General features: G+C 45.0%; 2 protein-coding genes across 3 annotated transcripts in view; one reads left to right on the top strand and one right to left on the bottom strand.

Annotated features, from left to right (window-relative positions):
* The first annotated feature begins 770 nt into the window (after positions 1-770).
* Positions 771-14,394, top strand: KIAA1191. 2 transcript variants are annotated; one of them, XM_080803620.1, is made up of 9 exons: positions 790-990; positions 2,050-2,166; positions 2,428-2,514; positions 4,938-5,116; positions 8,175-8,301; positions 10,397-10,521; positions 12,400-12,506; positions 12,699-12,841; positions 12,948-14,394. In XM_080803620.1, the coding sequence occupies exons 3-9, from the start codon at positions 2,487-2,489 to the stop codon at positions 13,154-13,156; spliced, it is 918 nt and encodes a 305-aa protein (XP_080659746.1). In that variant the 5' UTR covers positions 790-990; positions 2,050-2,166; positions 2,428-2,486; the 3' UTR covers positions 13,157-14,394. The 2 variants fall into 2 exon arrangements, with proteins under 2 accessions (XP_080659747.1, XP_080659746.1); XM_080803621.1 differs by lacking the exon at positions 2,428-2,514 and having other exon boundaries at positions 771-990.
* The window catches only part of SIMC1 (SUMO interacting motifs containing 1), a 69,857-nt gene continuing 63,871 nt past the window's right edge, over positions 14,311-20,296 (bottom strand). The window contains exon 10 of the mRNA XM_080803613.1: positions 14,311-15,351. Within this exon, the coding sequence (XP_080659739.1) occupies positions 15,089-15,351 (263 nt within the window). The 3' untranslated portion in view covers positions 14,311-15,088. The remainder of the gene's footprint in view (positions 15,352-20,296) is intronic.

A 20,296-nucleotide genomic window follows, 5' to 3' on the forward strand; every position in this document is an offset into this window, starting at 1 on the left:
GGATAGGGGCGCCTGGGTGGCTCAGTGGGTTGGGGCCTCTGCTTTCAGCTCAGGTCATGGTCTCAGGGTCCTCGGATCGAGCCCCGCATTGGGCTCTCTGCTAAGTGGGGAGCCTGCTTCCCCCTTTCTCTCTGACTTCCTCTCTGCCTACTTGTGATCTCTCTCTCTGTCAAATAAATAAAATCTTTAAAAAAAAACAAAAAAAGAAACGGGGATAGATTTCTTTTTTCATCTTCTTTTTCTTCCTCAACCTTGTTGTTCTGTCATATTTGTAAACACATTAGGGGGAAAAAGGATTTCTTCCTTCGAGATGTGACATTTGATATGTCATCTCTCCAAGTGTCACTTTTCTTAGTGTAAAAGGGAAATGATATTAGGACCACGTCACCGAGAGGAGAGCAGGCGCTCCTCGGTTGTGCTGTTAGTACGAACCCTGCCGAACCCAGCTCTTTCTGGAAGGGGGTGCCTGCTCACTTCACCTCTTCTTGGTCAAGTGAGGTCTCATCTCTCTGGGCCCCAACTTCACCTCCGCGAAACGGGTTTGAGGTGTCACTTTGCAGTGCCATCTCCATCTTCCTCAGCCTGTCGCGGACCAAGGCAGAGGATGGTGGTAAAGGGTGGCTTTTCTTCAGGGAGTTGGCTGGTTCTACACTCGGAACTGTAGTCCCGCAACTCACCACGCAAATGAAGTCGCGGAGCCTTCCCGACCTTAGACTACAGCTCCCAGCATGCCCCGAGGGCCTCTCGGGCCAAGTATCGCGTGATGTGACGAGACCTCGGAAAGCTTTTACGGGAAGGGTGCCGGCTGGCCCGGCGGCCTGTGTTCCCTTGTTGGTACCTGGGTCCTTCGGTGTCGCTACGGGCATAACGCTGCTCACACCATGGCTTGGGTCCATACTGCGCCACAGCGTCTCGTGAGTCGTGGGTCCTCAGAGCCTCTTTAGTGCCAGAGCTCGGGCCGCAGGCAGCCTCGCGGCGGCGGAAGAACAGGTAATCAGACGGACGGGGCCTGGACCTCCTTGGGGCTCTGTCCTTCGAGCATCCGAAGGGGCGCGTCTCTGGATCCTTCACCAAGGCGCCGACCCGGGGCCTCTCGGTCCCTCTCCCTTCGTCCCTCCCCAGGCGCAGAGCTCGGCCCGACTTCCCCTTGCCTCTCTTGCCCCGCCTTCTGGGGTCTCCCAGTGGGACTTCTCTCTGCGGGTCCCCCTGCATCCCCTGCACCCGGCCTAGCGTCGGCATCCTCAGATTGGCCCAGGCCGGGACCTCCTCGCCCTCACCCCCATGCCTCCGCCTTGCCCTGCCCTCGGAGGACCTTCGGCTTGTGCCAGGGCCGGGCCTTAATCTCCTTTTACTTAGTCTCGCGGGGTGGGAGGGGGGTTGGGTCAGACCTGGCCTTTCAAATCCCAGTGGCTTTGTTCCGTATTCCGTGGAGTCGCGTGAGCTCTGCGGGGGAGTGGGAACAGGGAAAGGGAAGGGGAAGTGGAAAGGATGTATGTGGGTCGGAATGCTTCCTGGACCCGGAGGACGGCTGAACTTTGGTTTCTGCGATGCTCTTTAATGAAGAACTAACTAATTTGTCCCCCGAACTTAATCAGGTGGAGGGGCAGTGTTGCAAGCTGAGAAGCAAATAACTTGGCTTTTTCAGGGCTTTGTTTTAATACCCCTGAAAATGGGAGTGAAGCCACCGGCCTTGCAGATGGGCTACTTATCTGTGACCTTGGACAGATCACATAATCACATCTCCTGATTTTTAGTTTCCTTCTTTTAAAATTTTAAGGGATAAATAATACGTGCCTTGCAGAGTTGTTGCAAGGGTTAAAACACAAGATAAGTGTTGTCTAAAACCCTTAGGAGTTTTCGTGTTAGCAACAAAGAATGGGTTTACCCATTATGGTAAATAGCATCTTACAGTTGGTTAAGTAAGTCCTAACTTACTTAAAAATGATGTGTATAATCACTCTTGCAAGGTTGTGGGGAATGCATGAAGGTCAGGAAGGTGTTTGGCAGACCTGAAGGGCTATACCAATGCTGGTTGTTTGTCACTCTTAGAATCTCTGAAATGGATGGACTCTTCCCGAGCAGCTTTACTAATGTGCAGCAGCTGGACAATGTTCCTCGTTAATACCTGTCTGTCATCATAATCAGTCATCACATCATTTCACTCTGGTAAGGTGACCTTTCTACCACGTATAGTGTCTTTGTCATATCACAGGTGTTAAGATCAGCCACAGGTGAGACCTTTGATTTTCTCCTTAAAAAAAAATTTTTTTTTAATCTCCTTTGGCACGTTTGTCACCCATTGGCTCTTTTATGTGTGCTTCAACCCTGTAAACAAGCCATAAAACTCTGTGTGCCTGTCAGAAGAACAGCACTGGAGCTATTCTTTGGTGTTCACTATAAGAAAATGCCCTTTGTTATTTTTATTAGGTGGCAGGGACTCAGCTCCGAATTCTATATAGAAAAAGCATCTGGATCCCAGTCTTTCAATGGCTTCGAGACAACCAGAAGTGCCTGGTAAACTTAATTCTTTTTGATAAAGTCTTACTTTGCCCTTAATGTTTTAAGCTAAATAGAAACCACTTTTTTTCTCAACTGTGTATTAGTGGTTACTTTCTGCCACCAGGCAAGTATTTAAATCTAATAGATTGGCATCATTTAAATATTATTTTATTAACCACCCAGGCAGGGTAGGAACCCAAACCCTAAACTTAAAGAGAACAGTCATTTCATACTTAAAGGTATGCCAGATTTGTCACTTTCCTACAGATATCAAATAAGAATCCAGAATAAGTTGTGTAGTTCTTGTAATATGTACCAAAACGATTGTACGTATTCCCCTTTTTGGAGGGGATTGGGGGTGGGCAGAACAGAGGTCTGGACAAAAAGTCTCCAGCCTGATTGAAAGGCAGATTAAACTTGGGGAATTAGGAAAGTGCTCACGGTAACGTTTAATGAATCCTGGGTCTGTGTAGGGCAATACTTTCTGCGTTACTGAAGTCATTGATCCCTCCCAGGACTGTTTTAGTGGGAAGGGCCAGTGATTTTTAATGAAATCTGCATCACTCAAATTTTGATTCTCAGTAAAGATAGTGCCTCTCTCTCAAGGTTGCTCTGAAGATAAGCATTACATACGTGGAAATGAGAGTTAAAAGTTAATGATGAATATATATTTACTGCTCAGACAATTTTTTTGGTCTCTGACTGTAGGAGTATATTACCTACTGAATTTTAGCTGGCTTTATTATTTTTAGGAGGGCTGTCGGATGGCTGCTGGGAGGAGCCTTTAGGATGTTTCAAAATTGCTCCCAAATTAAGTGGATTAATAGAGGAGTTTCCCCCATGTCTCCTGATGTGTATCCATCTCTGGTCTCTGACATCATCCGTTTGTGTTTTAGTTTGTCTTTCACTGTTGCTGTGGTTACCATAAACTTCCTGTAACCCCCTGGGCCATAGGGTTGCGCTCAGAAGGTTAAAGCGTTATAGTGTGGGGAGCATGGAGTATTGCACATAGAATGTGAGCACTGGCTTAGATCTGTTATGCCGGGTGTCACTTAAAACCTATGCTCAGTTTCCCGAGCTGGAAAATGGGAAGAATAACTGCTTACTGAGGATCAGGTAAGATGAGGGCTGTGGCTGGCCAGCAAGGAGGGATATTTGGTAATCATTATTTGCTGATGCCTTTGTTTTAATTGAGAGAATACAAATGTCATAAAATTCCCATTTAAAGTGAACAATTTTGTGATGTTTAGTATATTCCCATGGTTGTACAACCATCACCACCATCTAATTCCAGAACATTGCATCACCCCAAAAAGAAAAGCCTGTGCCCATTAGCAGTGACTCCTTATCTGTCCCATCCCAGTCCTTGGCAACCACCAATTCTTTATTTCTATGGATTTGTTAGTAATTATTATTAATAGTAATAAAAATAATAGCTGCTTGTTCCCCTTGCTGTTTAAATGAAGTGTCTTTGCGGGTTTGGGACTTATTGCCATTGAAGTTGATGCCTTAGAAAGTTACGGTATAATTTTAAGCAGGAAGACATCATGCCAAACATGGGATCTGGACTGATGTTCTGCTATAAAAGGATTAGCGGGCAAGCAAAATGAACTTTGCTCCCTGGTCTGGCAGAACTGAGAGTGCCCTTGAAGTGGGGTGCCTGCGTCACCATGGGACATTCTGCTAGTCCTTTCCAGTGAACTGGAATGGCAGGATCTCCTGGCAGTGTTCTGTGAGAGTGGTTGTCAACAATTTCAGTGGTGGAAATCGGCTCTGGTGTTTAAATGATACAGAATACTCGAAACTAGAGGTGACACTGGACAGCAAATTGTTTTAAATATTTCTTGTAACAGCACTTTTGTTTTTGGGTTTTTGTTTTGTGTTTTGTTTTGTTTTGTTTTGGTAGAGTTAGATAGGGAAGGCAGAAGATTTGCAGTTGAGCCCCAGCTGGCTACTTTCTGTATGAGCTTTGGCAAATCACTTTATACCGCTGGGGCTAAGTTTCCTTATCTATAAAATGGGATCAAGAACTTCATATCTTTAGTCCTGCATGAATTGAGAACCTTGGCATTGTGTGGGGTGGCTTCTGTGGCATAAAGAACATAAGCTTTGAAGTCAGATAGGTTTAGATTTTGATTCCAAACTGTACTTTGAAGTTGTATGAGTTTGCTCAAGTAAATTTAAGTTGAACTTTGTTATTCTACTCCATAAAAATGGATTAGGTCTTCTGAATGGGTAAAGTGGAGAATTCAGAGTGTCATTCATAAAGAAAGGACTTAGTACTATTACTTTTCCTTGAGTGGATTAGCTATTCCAGAATGAGCTATGGCTCTGTCCAAGAATAAGAGTGTTTCAGAGCTTTCCTGCCTAGAGATGAATTTAAAGATATTAGCATGTTCAGCTGCTTAACCCATCCTGACAGGTATCTCTGTTCTTAGCTCTTGAGCCTAGTGGGCCTCTAGGCAAGATGTCCCTGCCCATCGGGATGTACCGCCGGGCATTCAGCTATGATGATGCCCTCGAGGACCCTACACCCATGACTCCTCCTCCATCGGACATGGGCAGCATCCCCTGGAAGCCAGTGATTCCAGAGCGCAAGTATCAGCACCTCGCCAAGGTACCTGACTCCACTGACTGCTTCTGGCAAGCCCGACCTCTTTGTTTTCCTTTCTCTGCTCCAGAAGCCTTCAGTGGCTCTGGCCTTCATAGAATTGGGCGGTCACCAATCCCTGTATGTTTTCAGTCCCTCAGCTGGAGTTGGTGGGCCTTTTTTTCCTTGTGAATTCAAATGAGAATGGTCATGTCTGCTACCTGAGACTCTTCTGTGTCATCCCTCTGCCGGGTGATCCAACCATGCGAATTATTGAAGATTTCTTGCACTTACTGGGTATCTTACGCCTCTAAGTCTGGTGTCACACTGCTCGTTGCCTGGCATGTTTATAGTCCCCATCCTGTTCTTTCACCCCTCTTCCCACTCCAGCTGCCTGATAAGTGGTATCCTTTAAGTCTCAGCTCAGACGTCTTTTCTGTGAGGGTTTTCCTCCATCCCCCCGATAAAACTACTGCCTTTCCCTTTGAGCTCTTCCCTGTACCACAGACCGTTGTTGTAATCCCTACATTATTTTATCACCTTCCATTAGCTTTTTGAGGTCAGGGCCATGGCCAATTTTGTACTCCCATCGGCAGTACCTAACAGAGGACCTGGCATAAAGTGGGTTCCCAAAAAAATCTTCATTGGGTGACTGGGGGAAAATTGGCTCTTTTCTGAACACATGCTGTGCTTTTCCTCATGCTGTTCCTCCTGCCTCAGATGCCTCTTCCCACCGCCATCTTCTGTAAAAGCTTCCTCTTTCGGGTAACTGGGTGGCTCAGTTGGTTAAGAGTTTGCCTTTGAGTCAGGTCATGATCCCAGGGTCCAGGGATTGGGCCCCACACTGAGCTCCCTGCTCAGCGGGGAGTCTGCTTCTCCCTCTGCGTTCCGCTTTCCTGCTTATGCTTTCTTTCTCTCTCTCTCTCTCTCTCTCAAAAATAAATAAATAAATAAATAAATAAATAAATAAAATCTTAAAAGAAAAAGCTGCATCTTTCCTAAGGCCCACCACACACCCCACCCCCACCCCTAATTGCACCTTGATCTGCTCTCCAGCACTTTTGTGCAGTTTGGCTTCATAGGTTCTCACATGCTTGTGGCAGACTTGCTTCCTGAATGCGGGGGCTATGTGTCTCCCTCACCTCTGACTCTCCAGCCACCAAGCATGCCTGAATAAACTAGGCCTGCCAAGTTCGGGGAGGCCATTTGACCTGCAGCTAGTTTCACTGAACTTTGAGCCCTGTGACAGCTCAGGGCATGGCAGGAAGTACACAGTAAGCAGCTGGTCAAGCAGACCTCGGGTGTGAGTCCCCTAAGGGACTATGTACTAGCAATGACCTTGGGGACACAGCTTCACCCCTGAGTCAGTGTTTCTCATCTGAGAGCTGAGAATACTTTATGGCATGGACGTGTTGTGGGGCTTACATAGAAGAGGATTAGAAGGCTTGACACACTGGGTGTATAGCTGGTAGTGTGACTTCTGGCTCCTTGCTAAACTTTCACTTGGTAGAGCTGTATTTAATCCTTCCTTTCCAATGAGGCCCCCTTCCCTTGCCCATGAAGCTCTCAAAATAGGGAGCTTCTTTCTACGAAAGCGTCCCCTACAGCTCTGGGGGAAGTTTTCCGGATCAGTTATCTACTGAAATCTGACCCAGTCATTTGCTGAAGAGAAACCATTTAGTGTTGAAAGTCCAGGTAGTGCTTGGGAGAAGGGGCCTGGCAGCCTGGCTGTGAGGCCAGAGCAGTAGACTCGAGGGACAAGGGCAGAAAACAAGCATGGCTTCTTCCTTTTTTTTCCTAAAGATTTTATTTATTTATTTTAGAGAGAGAGGCACGAGTCGGGGGAGGGGCAGAGGGAGAGTGTGTTTCAGGCAGACTCAGTGCTGATGGAGCTGGATTCGGGGCTTGATCTCGTGGCCCCGAGACTATGACCTGAGCCAAAACCAAAAGTCGGATGCTTAAGCGACTCAGCCACCCAGGTGCCCCAAGCATGGCTTCTTAGAGTGCTTTGGCGGAGCACACCCATTTCTTGGTAAAGGCTGCTGCTTATTCCACTGGGCAAGGGATGGGCTTCCAGTTTTCTCTCGTGCCCTAGCTGGGACCGTTGACAGTTTGGAACAGCTGCTCTCTCAAAGGAAAGCTTGGCTTGACTCATTACATGCATTCTTTCATTTGTCCTGACACTCCATTGCCAAACTCAACCACGCTGCAAGTAAGGAAGCAGAGATCCCTTTTATTCGAGTAGGGTTACAGCTAAAAGATGTAAATCCTATTTTGTAACAGGGTTGCAGCATTTCAGGACTTTCTTCTGCTGTCCTCCTTTTGGACCATCTTTCTCCTCAATTCCTTTAGAGAAGCAGAGAACGGAATAAACACAGTTTTTTTTCCCTGCTACTCCTGAGCCTGGTGTCCAGTGTTTAGAAGACAGAAGGTGCTATGTCTCAGCTCTCTCATGTGAAAGACTGGGAGCTACTTAGATGATGATGATGATGATGATTATCATTATTTTGGTTTGTTTAAAAGACCATTACTTGAACCTTTTGGTCTTGGACACCAGCAGCATTAACATCACCTGGGAATTTGTTAGAAACATGAATTCTTGAGCTGCACCCTCCCCCGCCACCGAATCAGCTCTGGGCTGCGGCCAGCAGTCTGCTTAACAAGTCCTCTTGTGGGATTTTGATGCTCAGCAAACTTCAAGAACCACTTAGTAAATGCAATGATGAAGCAAAAGCCAGCACAGTGCCTGGTACATGGTCAGGGCTTAGTAATAAGAGTTTCTTCTGCATTCTTAGGGACACAGTAGTATAGGATATTGGACAGATAGGGGCTGGGAAGGTAGTAGACCTCAGAGTTTCAAATTCTGGCTTTCCCACGTTTATAGATTCACACTGTGTGTATAACGTCTTTGTGTGTTGTCACTAAAGATAATACCTATGTAATTAGGTCGAGACAGCCAACCCCTCTTCAGATATTTCCTTATGTATCAGATGAAAGGTAGTTCAGTACTTCTTCCCCAAAGGAGTAAATCTGGTTGTGTGACTCCCCTGCCCAGCTCAAGCGCCTCCTTACCTCTCTTGAACAGGCGGAGGAAGGGGAGGCCAGTGTCTCCTCCCCTGCCGTGACCCTGTCATCAGCCACTGACGGTGCGGACAAGGCCCTTGTGGTGAAGGCTAAAGCGACTCATGTCATCATGAACTCTCTGATCACAAGTAAGCACTTTGCATCTTCAGAATAGAGGGCCGTGGGGGTGGGAGGAGTTGGGGCTTCCTACAAGCTGGCTCTGGGGGATGGCACAGCATCTGCGCCTTTGCGTGGCATGGCCTGACAGCCTGGCACTTTCGGCATGGTCGCTGACGCACCGGTGCTGGAGATGCATTTAGGTGGAAGGTTGGCCCAATATGAAGCATCTCGGTTAATTTAGGTTCCCTCGCGTTGCTCTGTCAGTGACGTTCTTATTTTCCCGTATATGTCAGTGTGGCATTGGGCAAGTGACTTAACTCTTGAGGCTGTTTCCCTCTCCATGAAATAAGGAATCTGGTGGTTGGTGGCCAGGAGCCACTGCCGTGACTCCTGGTCTGTCCTGGAGAAGGAGACACACCATAGCATCTCCCACCTGCCCTGCCTGCACTACTTCTTCTTCTTTTTCTTCTTCTTTTTTTTTTTTTTTTGTTTAATTGAAAGGCTCCAAGTTGTTTCTCCTTCTGGACCTGAGGCAAGTTTGGTGCCTCAAGTGTCTTTAGCCTTAAGAACGTGTGGTTTGCGGTTCCAATGAGACCAGGAATAAGAGAGCTTGCTTTTCTTTTTCTTCCTTTTTTTTTTCTTCCTCTCTTTTAAAACCTTGTAAGCAGTTAAGGGAACTTGTCAGTTCTGGAGGGCGCTTCTGGAGGCTGTGGGAAGTTACCATCTATCAGATGCACAGCCCTGCCTGTCCGCAGTAGCTCGCACGGCACACGGAGGTGCTTTGGTTGGCTCAGTTTCCAGGTCGGAAGCTCTTGTTCATCTGCTCCAGGAGGGCATCCTCTTGTCTCGGGCAGTTCTGGAGAATTCACTGAAGAACTGAGAGTCCAGACTTTTACTCAGGCTCGTTTTTTTCCAACGTAAAGGACCGTTGGACTCGGCAGATAACTCCTGATGTGTTGCCGGCTTGAGGACATACCGTGGCAGGGCTCGAGAACTCAGCCTGCGCTCTCTTAGCACAGGGTCACTCGGTCATTGAAAACACTGCTCCTCACTGTACAGAATGTGCTGGCAGCCCAGTGTGCTGTGTCACTCAGACACTTGCCTGGTCTCGTCGCTTCCACTTTTAAACGTATTTTTATATGGTCACAGGTAGAGTAGACATACCATCCTATTTTTCTTAACTAGTATTTCCATGAACTTTGTTGCTCTGGTCTTAAATTAAAAACAAAACAATAACTTGAATTTAAAATCCTGGTACTCATTAAATGCTTTCCTGCTTTTTACATCTTCAGATGGCTACCTGGTAAGACTGGAAAACATCTTTATGCATTTTTTCCCTTTGCTTTGATTTCTAATGATCATAAAAGAGTTCCTTAGGAGGGGAATGACTAAGTCATAAAGGACATCTAGCATCTAGGCTTTGGGTCCGCAGCCGCCACATTCCCGTATGAAGGGGTAGATTACATAGTGTAGTGTGGGTGCCGTGGAGGCAAAAATGCAGCTGTCCGTCATTCCACAGGCTCGCTGACTTACGGGTGAGCTGTTAGGCCAGACTGAGCTAACACTGAGTTCGGCCCCTCTGTTACGCCAGGCACTGGGATGGCAGAGCTCATACGTGAGAAACCTTGGCCAGTTCAAGGCATGTTCTCTGTGGTTTGGATCTCCTTGGTGTGTTGGTGCCACGCAGCCGAAATGTGGCCTGTTTCTCTTTGGTGGAAGTCTGTGTGTGGGTGGTGAGTTGAAGCCGAGGAAGCTTTGCGCTTAGAGAACTTGGACTTTCCGGAATGTTAGCTGCCTTCTCCATGCTGCGTTTCTTGGTACAAAGAAAATGTCAGTGCACAAATAAAGGAGGGTGAGGAGTGTTTCCCTGGAGGTTATCTGACACTCCCTTTAGGAGTAACCTGTTCTTAGCATGGTATAAGGGAGGGCTTCCTTCTCGTTAGAGAACTTTTGTACGAGGTTAAGCATTAGTGCTGTGATGCTTGTCTGGGGGACCCCTCTTCCTCAGGTGGTCAGTGTGGTTGGTCTCTTGCTTCTGGGGAGAAGAGTGGCTGTCTGTCTTGAACTCCCCCAGTTTGTGGTGGGAGGGGGGATGGGTATGACCATCATCTCCTCTGTTCCCAGAACAGACCCAGGAGAGCATTCAGCGTTTTGAGCAGCAGGCAGGGCTGAGCGATGCTGGCTACACACCCCACAAGGGCCTTACCACCGAGGAGACCAAGTACCTTCGAGTGGCAGAAGCACTCCACGTAAGCTTGTTTCTTAGGAACTTTAAAAAAGCCCTCCCTGTTCGTAGCTTGAGGTGCGGCTGTGGCTTAGACGTTACTGGCTCGCTTAGCTGGGGAATGTGGAGAGCAGTGGAAAGAATTAGGCGAGCAGTTCAGATCTGGTTTAGTCCCACCGTGGGGGCGCTTTCTGGTTGAAAGCTCTAGGGCTCTTAGTCTGTGGTTTCCGCTAACCCGTCTATAAAGTGGGGGGATCTGCCTTGTTTCCTTATGGTTAGGAGGAGCAGCTGAGACTTGGAGCTTATACGTATGCTGTGTGTGAGCACGTTAGGGCCCACAAAGCGGGTACCTGGTGTACCAGAGTGACCAACTTTGAGGGAGAAAGGAGAACCGGGTAATGTTAACAGAGGTAACACTTTAGCGGGAAAGGAAGATCATGCTCTGTATTTCCTTTTTACAAAATTAAAATCAGATGTAGGATGGAAATGTTTCTGCCTTTTCGTTTCTAAAATTGTAAACGAGTGAAGAATGATTTTTGGTAGGTTAATAACGACCAAGCAGTTGATGGATGACATAGTTTCAAGGCATTTTCTGTTGCAGAATACCAGTTGGTACTTCATAGTGACCTGTGAGGCACTTGCTTTCACTTAATCTTTGTATTGATCCTGGAGGGAGATACTATTGTTTATATCTTATAAATGCAGAGACCGATCCAAGGTCATATATTTAACCAGTCATAGTACTAGAACTCAGGTCTCCTGTTTCCCTATTTCCTGGTGTTTTTCCCCCCATATTCCAAAGTTGTCTGAGAGTCTGGCTCCTGAAGGGGCTCCCAATACACAATATATAGAAGGCTCTGCAATAATACGGATCTGGTGGCCCATGGCCAAGGATAGAAGACATTGTGGACTGTTTGCATTTCACAGTGAGCGTCTCAGATGATTCTTTGCATTCTAAGTTTAAAAACCACTGCCACAGGGGATCAAGGTTGGGTTGGTGACCAGCTCAATCTCTCAGACAAGACAGAAACTTCTGGAGAGGGACACTCTCAGTCTTTGAGAACTTCCCAGGAGAGGTGTGAGTCAGAATTCCTCAGTTGGGCAGTTCACTGTGTATAATGGTAGAGTTGACTTCAGCTCATTTTCTGCATCTTGGCCACACGAGTAGAACATGAGGATGGCTGAAATGTCAGCTCACGTAAACTGATATGGTGCATGTTTGAGAACATTTAGACATGTTCATTTGTTTGAAATATAGCTTGGGCTTACTAGACATGGAGCACAGACAGTGGGGGGGGGGGCGGGGCTTGATCTAGAAGAACTGAGAGGTTGACTTGTCTCTCTCTTTCTAGACAGCTAGTCTGTATGTCAGAAGCATGTTTACAATGCCCAGGGAACCCAGAGTCACTGGCTGTGGGAGGGAAGAGGGAGAGAAGGGGACAGGCGCCACAGAGAAAGCATTTAGCTGGAGAGGAATAGCATGCCTGTCTTCTTGGCTTTAAGACACTGGGAAGGTCAGCGCTTGTACCTGGTAGAAGCAGCAGCCTAAGAGCTCAAGGCCCTACTTAAAAGGCCTGCAAAGTTTCCAGCTTGAGTTCTGGTTCTTCCATTTACTGGGCAAGTATGGAAAAATTACTTCTCCAAAAGTAAGAGCTCTAGTGTGATATTTAGTACAGAGCTGTTTGAGATATGTTGTAGAATGAATAGATTTTCTTAAAGATGGAATTTTGTCTAGTATGGCAAAATCAAGGAATATCTGTTCTATAATCCAAAATTATTCTACGTACTAATGTGGTTCCTTTTGCCTGACGTTGAAGTGTGAAGCAAGTTATTTACACCCAAAGGAGCTATTTTGTATTTGTTTTCATTTTAAAAGAGTTTCTCTTCTTACCCATCTGGACAGAAACTAAAGCTACAGAGTGGAGAGATAACGAGAGAAGAGAAGCAGCCGGCCTCAGCCCAGTCCACCCCAAGCAGCAGCCCCCACCCTTCCCCTAAGCAGAAGTCCAGGTGAGCCCTTCTCATGAGCCTCCCGAGCTGCAGTGTGCTTCTAGAAAAGCTAGTGCTGCATACAAAAGCGGACTTTCAGCCTAGTGGTTTTGGGGGGAACAGGGGGAGTGGAGTTCTCAGTCTCTCAGCACAGGACGCTTCTAGAGGCATAGGAAGAGGATATAACGATATGCGTTATTCTTTGTCTTCCAGAGGCTGGTTCACTTCTAGTCCTTCCACAGCCTTACCTGGTCCAAATCCTGGCAGCATGGATTCTGCAGGTGGGGACAAGGACAAAAACTTGGCAGATAAATGGAGCCTCTTTGGACCAAGATCCCTCCAGAAGTCTGATTCAGGTAATGCAGCTCCTTCCAAAAACACCCATGTGGATGGCATTTTACCATGTCCATTGGGGGTTGCCTACTAATTTGAAATAATTTGCTTTTTGGTTTACTTCTGTAGGAGGTTTTGCCACCCAGGCTTACAGAGGAGCCCAGAAGCCTTCTCCAATGGAACTGATCCGTGTCCAGGCCACCCGAATGGCCGAAGATCCAGCAACCTTCAAGCCACCCAAGATGGACATCCCAGTGATGGAAGGGAAGAAACCACTGCCACGGACGCATAACCTCAAACCCCGTGACTTAAATGTGCTCACACCCACTGGCTTCTAGAGCTCTTTGTGTTCCAGGGACTCTGGATAGAGGGTATCTTGTACCCAACTCCCCTTTTACCTTGGCTTTGACATAGGAAAGGGTTTTTTTTGTCTTTGTTTTTTCTTTTAAAACCTCTTAAACCAATGCTAGAGCTGGAGATACACTTGGTTTTTGAGAAATGTTAGTGCAAAGCTTATCCTTGTGTGGAAGAAGCCATGTTATATGGTTTAAAGTTAAATAATCCTGGCAGTGATGTATGGGGAACCTCATTACTCATTTTTGTATCATTTACCTTAGACAAGAACTTTGATCATTGCTTACTAGGTAAATAACGTTTGTTTTGTTCCGGAACTGAGGTTTCTTGACTTCTTTACCACTGTAAACATGTGCGTGGCCTAGTCATGGAGTAGACCTGTGCCTGAACTAGCTGAGACTTTGACCCTCATGACTGTGCACTTCTGTGTGCTCCAGTCTTGTCAGCTGGGGGACCTGAGATCTGTTTGGTGGCCAGACTTGGCAGGGACCCCCCCGCTTCCTGGGCCGAAACTGGAGCATTCTTGTGTTTGGTAGCCTTCCGGGTCACTTCGCCTGTAGCCACTTCTTACAAGAGCACTTCTGGCCAGTGCTTTTGGAGGGATGCTTCATTTTTCTGTATCACAGAATAAACACTAGTCTTGCATATCTTATTTTGCACTTTTAAAATGAAAATAATTTATCTCCAATTTGATTGAAAACTTCCTAAGGGAGAAAATTCAGTCTACTGGTTTGGTATAGATAAATGGATGTTAAACTTTTTTTCAAGTATGCACAAGGTGGCACCTACATTTAGATAGTAGTCTTGAGGTTCACGTGAAACTAGTGTCACCCTATTTTGATTTTCTTGTTCAGGTCAGGCATAAAATTTTTTTTTTTTTTCTGGGAAGTGCAAGAATTTAAAATTTTTCTGTATGAAATCATTGCCCCCAATAAAGAGCTGCATACTTTTATAAATACGTAAGTCACTGAGGGAAGGAACTAAGGAAGCCACTTAATTTCTCTTCACCATGTATGTGTTCAGTCATTGTCTTAAATGCAGTCTCAAATTCCCACTGTTGTTTTTTTTTTTGGATACTATCATGTCTACGTAAGGAGCTGAGCTGACCTTTCCATAGAGAAGCCCTGGAGTCTAAAATGATCAGAATAATTAATTTATTTGTGTCTTCTGTTATGCTTGTATCTCTTATTTGTTTTGACAATAAACAAACTTCTTAAACTGCTTTCTCAAATGTGGATAGCTTTTTTTTTTTTTTAATTTTTTTTAAATTTAAGAGTTGTTCTTACATTCTGCCTACTCACAGCCATAGAACCTAAGCATGGTAAACTTGGTATTTTGAAAAACCATTGCCTTTTTATTGTATCCTTTTAACATCAAATTATTTGTAATACACTCAGTCCTTTTGTTTCTACCTCCCACCCCCATTACATTAGATCTTAACAGACTGGCCACAAAGTCAAATTCATAGGCAATATAACAGCTCTAATATAGGATGTTTGTGTTCCATCAGGGAGAAATGAGTCTATCTTTCTCTTCTGAAACAGGTTGTCTGTACCTCAAATGACATACACTGATGTCCAGAATTTGTTCAGCAGAGGGCTTCTTTTTTCACATATTGAATGGAAATGTTAAACATATAGTGCATATAGTATTACCTGTTTCAAAAAAAGTATAGATAAATAATTTATGAAAAAATATATACACCTTGTATATTTAAGCCATATCTGAGAATGGGCTAGGATAGAATATCAAAAAAAGATATTTACTAAAGAGTTAGAAAGTCATTATAACCTACAGATAAATAAGACAGGTTTGGTCCTATAAGATTTTTAACTACTTCAGATACTTCTAGAACTTCCAAGTAGCTGGAGCTAGAGTTCAGGAGGTATTCTTGGTGTTCAGTGCTTCGAAGGACCTCAGGGGCTGCTCCAGTTCTTCCGAGGAGGCTCTGCATCAGGGTTCAAGTCGGCGGCATAGAAGAGCAGGAGCTTCAACAAGTGCACCTTGTCCTGGAGCTGGGGCGCCAGCGGCTCGCCCAGCATCTGGGTCAGGCGGCCACGGAAGGCCTCGATCTGCCTCTCCACGTCCACTGCCGTGATGTCATCCCCTTGCTGGGGCTTGGGCTTAATCCTTTTGATGATTAAGTCTTTCCGATCAATCACTGAACTCCGCAAGTGCTCTGCAAGAGGAGAAAAAGTCAGTGGAATCTTCTGAACTGCTTTTTATTCCTTTACTACTTAAGATGAAGTCCAATTTTAGTAGGTGGGGTCTAGGCAAAGACTTAACTGGTGGTTACTGGAGTACAAGTCAAAGGCCACTTAATATCTGTGGTCACTCAATTTCTAAAAGGTCCTCTGTTCTTGGTTCTCTCTGGTCCTCAAGTTTTGCACATTAAAATTGTACAAATTAAAACTGTCTTAGTTTTCTCCCTTTGTTGACTTAAGCAATGGACTTAATGCAACTATACTTCAAGTTAATATAACCACTTGAAAAAGACCCACGTGAATTTTTAATATCTTCTGGGAGATTGATTCGAACTATAAAAAGAATTGCAAAGAAATACTGAATTAGCTTTTTCGTTTACTGTAGTGTTGGTCTATCATAAAACATACACAAAATAGTTTCTTTTAAACCGAATTACTATAATATGTGTATGTTGTATGAGAGACCAAATAAATATATCCATATTCAAAATAGGGGTTCTTGCTGTGGGAGAAGAGTGATTCAGTTACAGAATAGGAGGAGAGGAAGAATTCTGAGGGGGTGGAAATTGAGGTATTGTTATGAACACCTATTTCTTAAAAAATTATGTAATTTACTAACTGTTGTCAGAGGGCCTAGAAGCAGGTACCCCAGTAGTAATTAGCGTACTTAGCACCCAGATTTTGATTTCTTAATGCTTTTCCTCACTCCCTACCAAGAGAAACCAGAATTTTTTGGGAAGAAAGGGTGATTCTAAGACCACAGAAAGGAAATTACAAGGTGAACCTGGAACATCTTTTATAAGAAAGTAGGAATGCTTAAAAACAAGGTGGGGGGAAAGCAAACACACACACACACACACACACACACACAGAGGGGAACACATCAAAAGGATAAAGAAGCCAGCACGATCATGGTTGGCTATGTTTGGGGCATGATCATAAAAAATAACAACAAATATAGATTATGCACATTAAATTTTAAAAAGTGCCAAGTCCATAATAAAAAAGGAGGGGAGGAAGAAAGGAAAGTGGACTTTAGCCATTCTGTTCCAGTTCGCAAGGCCTTGGATTTAATGCTTCGGTAGGCATGGGAGGTCTTAACATCAGAGGCTGTTGGTAATACTGTGTGAGGTGATTTATGTAAAGGTTTTAGCACAATGCCTTATACAAGATGTTCTGGCTCATAGTATTACTGTTAGGTTCCTGGATCAGGTTACCAGGGGTACCTATTATTATTACCATTTTAAAATTAGGCTATTTATTTATTTATTTTTTATTTATAGCAGGGGGAGAGGGAGAGAGAGACTCTCAAGCGGACTCCATGCTGAGTGCAGAGCCCAGCGAGGTGCCTGAGCTCGCAGATCTGAGCTCAGGACCTGGGCAGAAACGGAGTCAGAAGTTCAACTGACTGAGCCACCCAGGCGTAATTATTATTATTTTATCATCCTAGGGGTAATTATTATTATTTTATCATCATAAAATGATGATAGGGGTAGGGGTAATTATTATTACCCCTAGGGGTAATTATTATTATTTTATCATCATCATCATCACTATAGGAATCTCCAACACAACAGCCACACCCCACTTCTCTGTAGGTCTGTATCTTCTTTATCTTCGCTTATCTTCTCTGTAGATCCTTCTCCATTTATGTCCATGTCTGCAATGGCAGAACCTTGGAGCCACATTTCAGACTCAGTCACCCAAGGCCTGAGAACCTGATCTTTAAAGTGCTTCTTTCCCATCCACTGTGTTCCCTGCTGCACACAACCCACACCCTTACCAACATGATCCCCCCGCCCCCCACACACACATCTCTGGATCTCTGGTCTACCAAATTACTCGGCCTGAGGGCAGAGCAACCTTATGCAAAACCATTTTGAGGGCTAATCTTCACTCTTGGAATTGAGTTGGCATTTCTTAACATGGCCCAGAAGGCCCTACTATTCTAGTTTCATCGTGCTATTCTCCCCTTGCTCTCTACATTCCAATCTTACTAGCTTGTCCTATGTTCTTTACATTCACTAAATAACTTCTTGCCTCAGGGCCCTTGGTCATGCCATTTTTAATTTTTTTTAAAATTTTATTTATTTATTTGACAAACAGAGATCACAAGTAGGCAGAGAGGCAGGCAGAGAGAGAGGAGGAAGCAGGCTCCCCACGTAGCAGAGAGCCCGACGCGGGGCTCCATCCCAGGACCCTGGGACCACGACCTGAGCTAAAGGCAGAGGCTTTAACCCACTGAGCCACCCAGTCGCCCCTGTTTGTTTGTTTTAAATATTTTATTTATTTATTTGAGAGAGAGAGAGTGAGTGGGGGTGGAGGGGACGGGGGAGGGGCAGAGGCAGAGGGAGAAGCAGATGTCCCGCTGAGCAGGAAGTCCATGTGGAGCTCCATCCCGGGATCCCTGAGATCATGACCTGAGCTGAAGGCTTAACTGAGACCGAGCCACCCAAGTGCCCCACCAGCACTTCTTAGCTCAGCTGAAGTATCACTTCTTCAGGGAGGCCTTTGCAGGTCCCTCTGAAAATAGATTAGGTGCTCCTATTTTGTGCACTTCTCCTTTCCTTCAGAGCATTTATTTTAATTGTGATTATATGTTATTTATGTGATTATTTCTTTAGGGTCAATCTCTTCACAGTGAGCTCTGTGAGGGCAGGGGCCATGTTGGTCTTATTCACTGAAGTTTTCCCAATGAGCCAGGCACCCAGAGGGCATTTTGTAAGTATTTGTTGCCTGGATGAATATATGACTTGACCTGATCATGCCTGCATCTGCTTTTCTCTCTTCTCTGGATAGGGCTCCTTGTAGAAAGGCTGTGTGTGTCTCTCCTCAAAATGAACTGAGGTCTGACTTCTGTAGGCCATCCTGTGCAAGTTGTCTAGCCAAGTGGAATTCAGGAGAAGCAGATGTTTTCCTTCCTTTAAATACTGTATGTTAAAATTCCTAGCATTCATAGTTTCAAAATAAGAGGCATTAATAATTCACAAATACCAGGAAAATGGATGGCATAAAGCAATTTGCGATTTCGCTGAGGCTCACACTTGAGCTGCATGGCTGTGGAACTGAGGTGCGGTGGGACTGCTACTCTCAGCCAGAGACTGTGAGCTTACCTGGCAGCCCAGCATCCATGCCTCCACGGGGCTGCTCTACCTTCTTTGGAAATATTTACAAAGTATGGGGCTTCAGGATATACTTTACCCCATGCAAAAGTAGTTTAATTTGTACAGAGAGTTTAGAAAACAGGGAGTTGGAAATTCCTTAGACTCTCACCTTCTAATCTCATCCAGTGATTTCATAGAACAATAATTCCTTCCAGTGTGTTTTCACTGCACACAGACTTTGGCAACAGACCTAGATTTGAATCCTGGCTCTGCACATACTTTTCTCTCAGCCTTTTGTTTCCCCATCTATGAAAAGGGGATGATACCTTCACCAGGTTACTGAATTACATACTCCAGGGTGTGTGAATTTCCCTAGCCTTTCTTCTTCTCTCCCCCCATGCTAAGATGTTCCCCTAAACAAAGGACAAGCTTGGGCTGCCCAACTTCTTCCCTTCTTCTCCTTCCTGTGGAGCTGGACAACTCAGGCTGACCCAAAATGCCTTCAACAATGTCCTTAGAGCACTTGCAGAGGACAGGGATGACTAAGGAGCCCTCCCAGTAAAAAGCCTACTGACAGGGATACTGATGATTTCAGGGTACCACTTAGCTGTCTTCTTAGGAGGACACTGTTTCCAAACTATTGGCTCTAAATACTTTTTCTCCTTCTTAACTTTTGGTCTCCAAAGAAAGTGGAGAGGATGGTAAGGCTAAAATAGCATTGGAACACACCTATTTATTCTTGGCCAATGTACACTGGTCTAAGGCTTTCCTCTCCCTTGTTAGAAGCATAAAAATATTCTGGAATGAAAGTGGGTCCCATGTCCATGTTAAGTCACTATTGCCCAAGGACCAGCTGTATTCCCTGGGAAGCAAAACAGAAGTAAACAAGGAGTGTTAAAGGTGAACTTTCAATGAAACCAGTCTGCTTTAATATTAACCTTTCTGCTTGATTTCTAAAAGAACAATTATGTAAACCCTGATGAGGTTAAGTACAACATGGAATTTGCCTCTGGGGCTTTGCTCTGAGAAGGACGTGTACCTTTCTTTGAGGGTGCTAAAAAATGCACAAACAACACAACCACAAATGTCATGGCCTTGAAAATGCACTTTTAAGTTTTAGTTACAAGAGCCTAAAATGTAAAGATCTAGTAGCTTACTCCGGGCTGGGCAAATAGGCAGTCTGAGATTTCACTAATACCAACTGAGTGCTCACTATTTTTTCTTACATCTATTAACAATGAGTCTTGAAAAGTTCTATATTACCATCCCCACTCCACAGACGAAAATGAGGTTTAGAGACATAAAGTTAGCAGAGTAAGTGGTGGAGTTGGGATTCAAACCCAGACCTTCTGTCTTAAATTCAGTGCTGTATTTTTTTATTTCTCTACAACAGCTTCCTCAGTTCTAGGCCCAAAAGGGTATAAGGGCCATTGTACCTTCCCCAGTGCCATTACTGAGCTAAAAATCAACCTCAACATGATGATGGCAAGTAAATATAAAATGTGGGGGCACCTGGGTGGCTCAGTGGGTTAAAGCCTCTGCCTTTGGCTCGGGTCATGATCTCAGGGTCCTGGGATGGAGCCCCAAGTCAGGCTCTCTGCTTGGTGGGGAGCTTGCTTCCTCCTCTCTCTCTCTGCCTGCCTCTCTGCCCACTTGTGATCTCTGTCTGTCAAATAAATAAATTAAAAAAATATATATATATAAAATGTGGATTATATAGAAATGCATAAATTTACATATAGTTACATATAAATACGTACTGTCCCTCCTCACTGTTTGAGAAGAAGTTGAACATTGTGGCCTTCTACCCCTCAAT

Source organism: Martes martes (assembly GCF_963455335.1).
Source record: "Martes martes genome assembly, chromosome: 5".
NCBI classification, from domain to species: Eukaryota; Metazoa; Chordata; class Mammalia; order Carnivora; family Mustelidae; genus Martes; species Martes martes.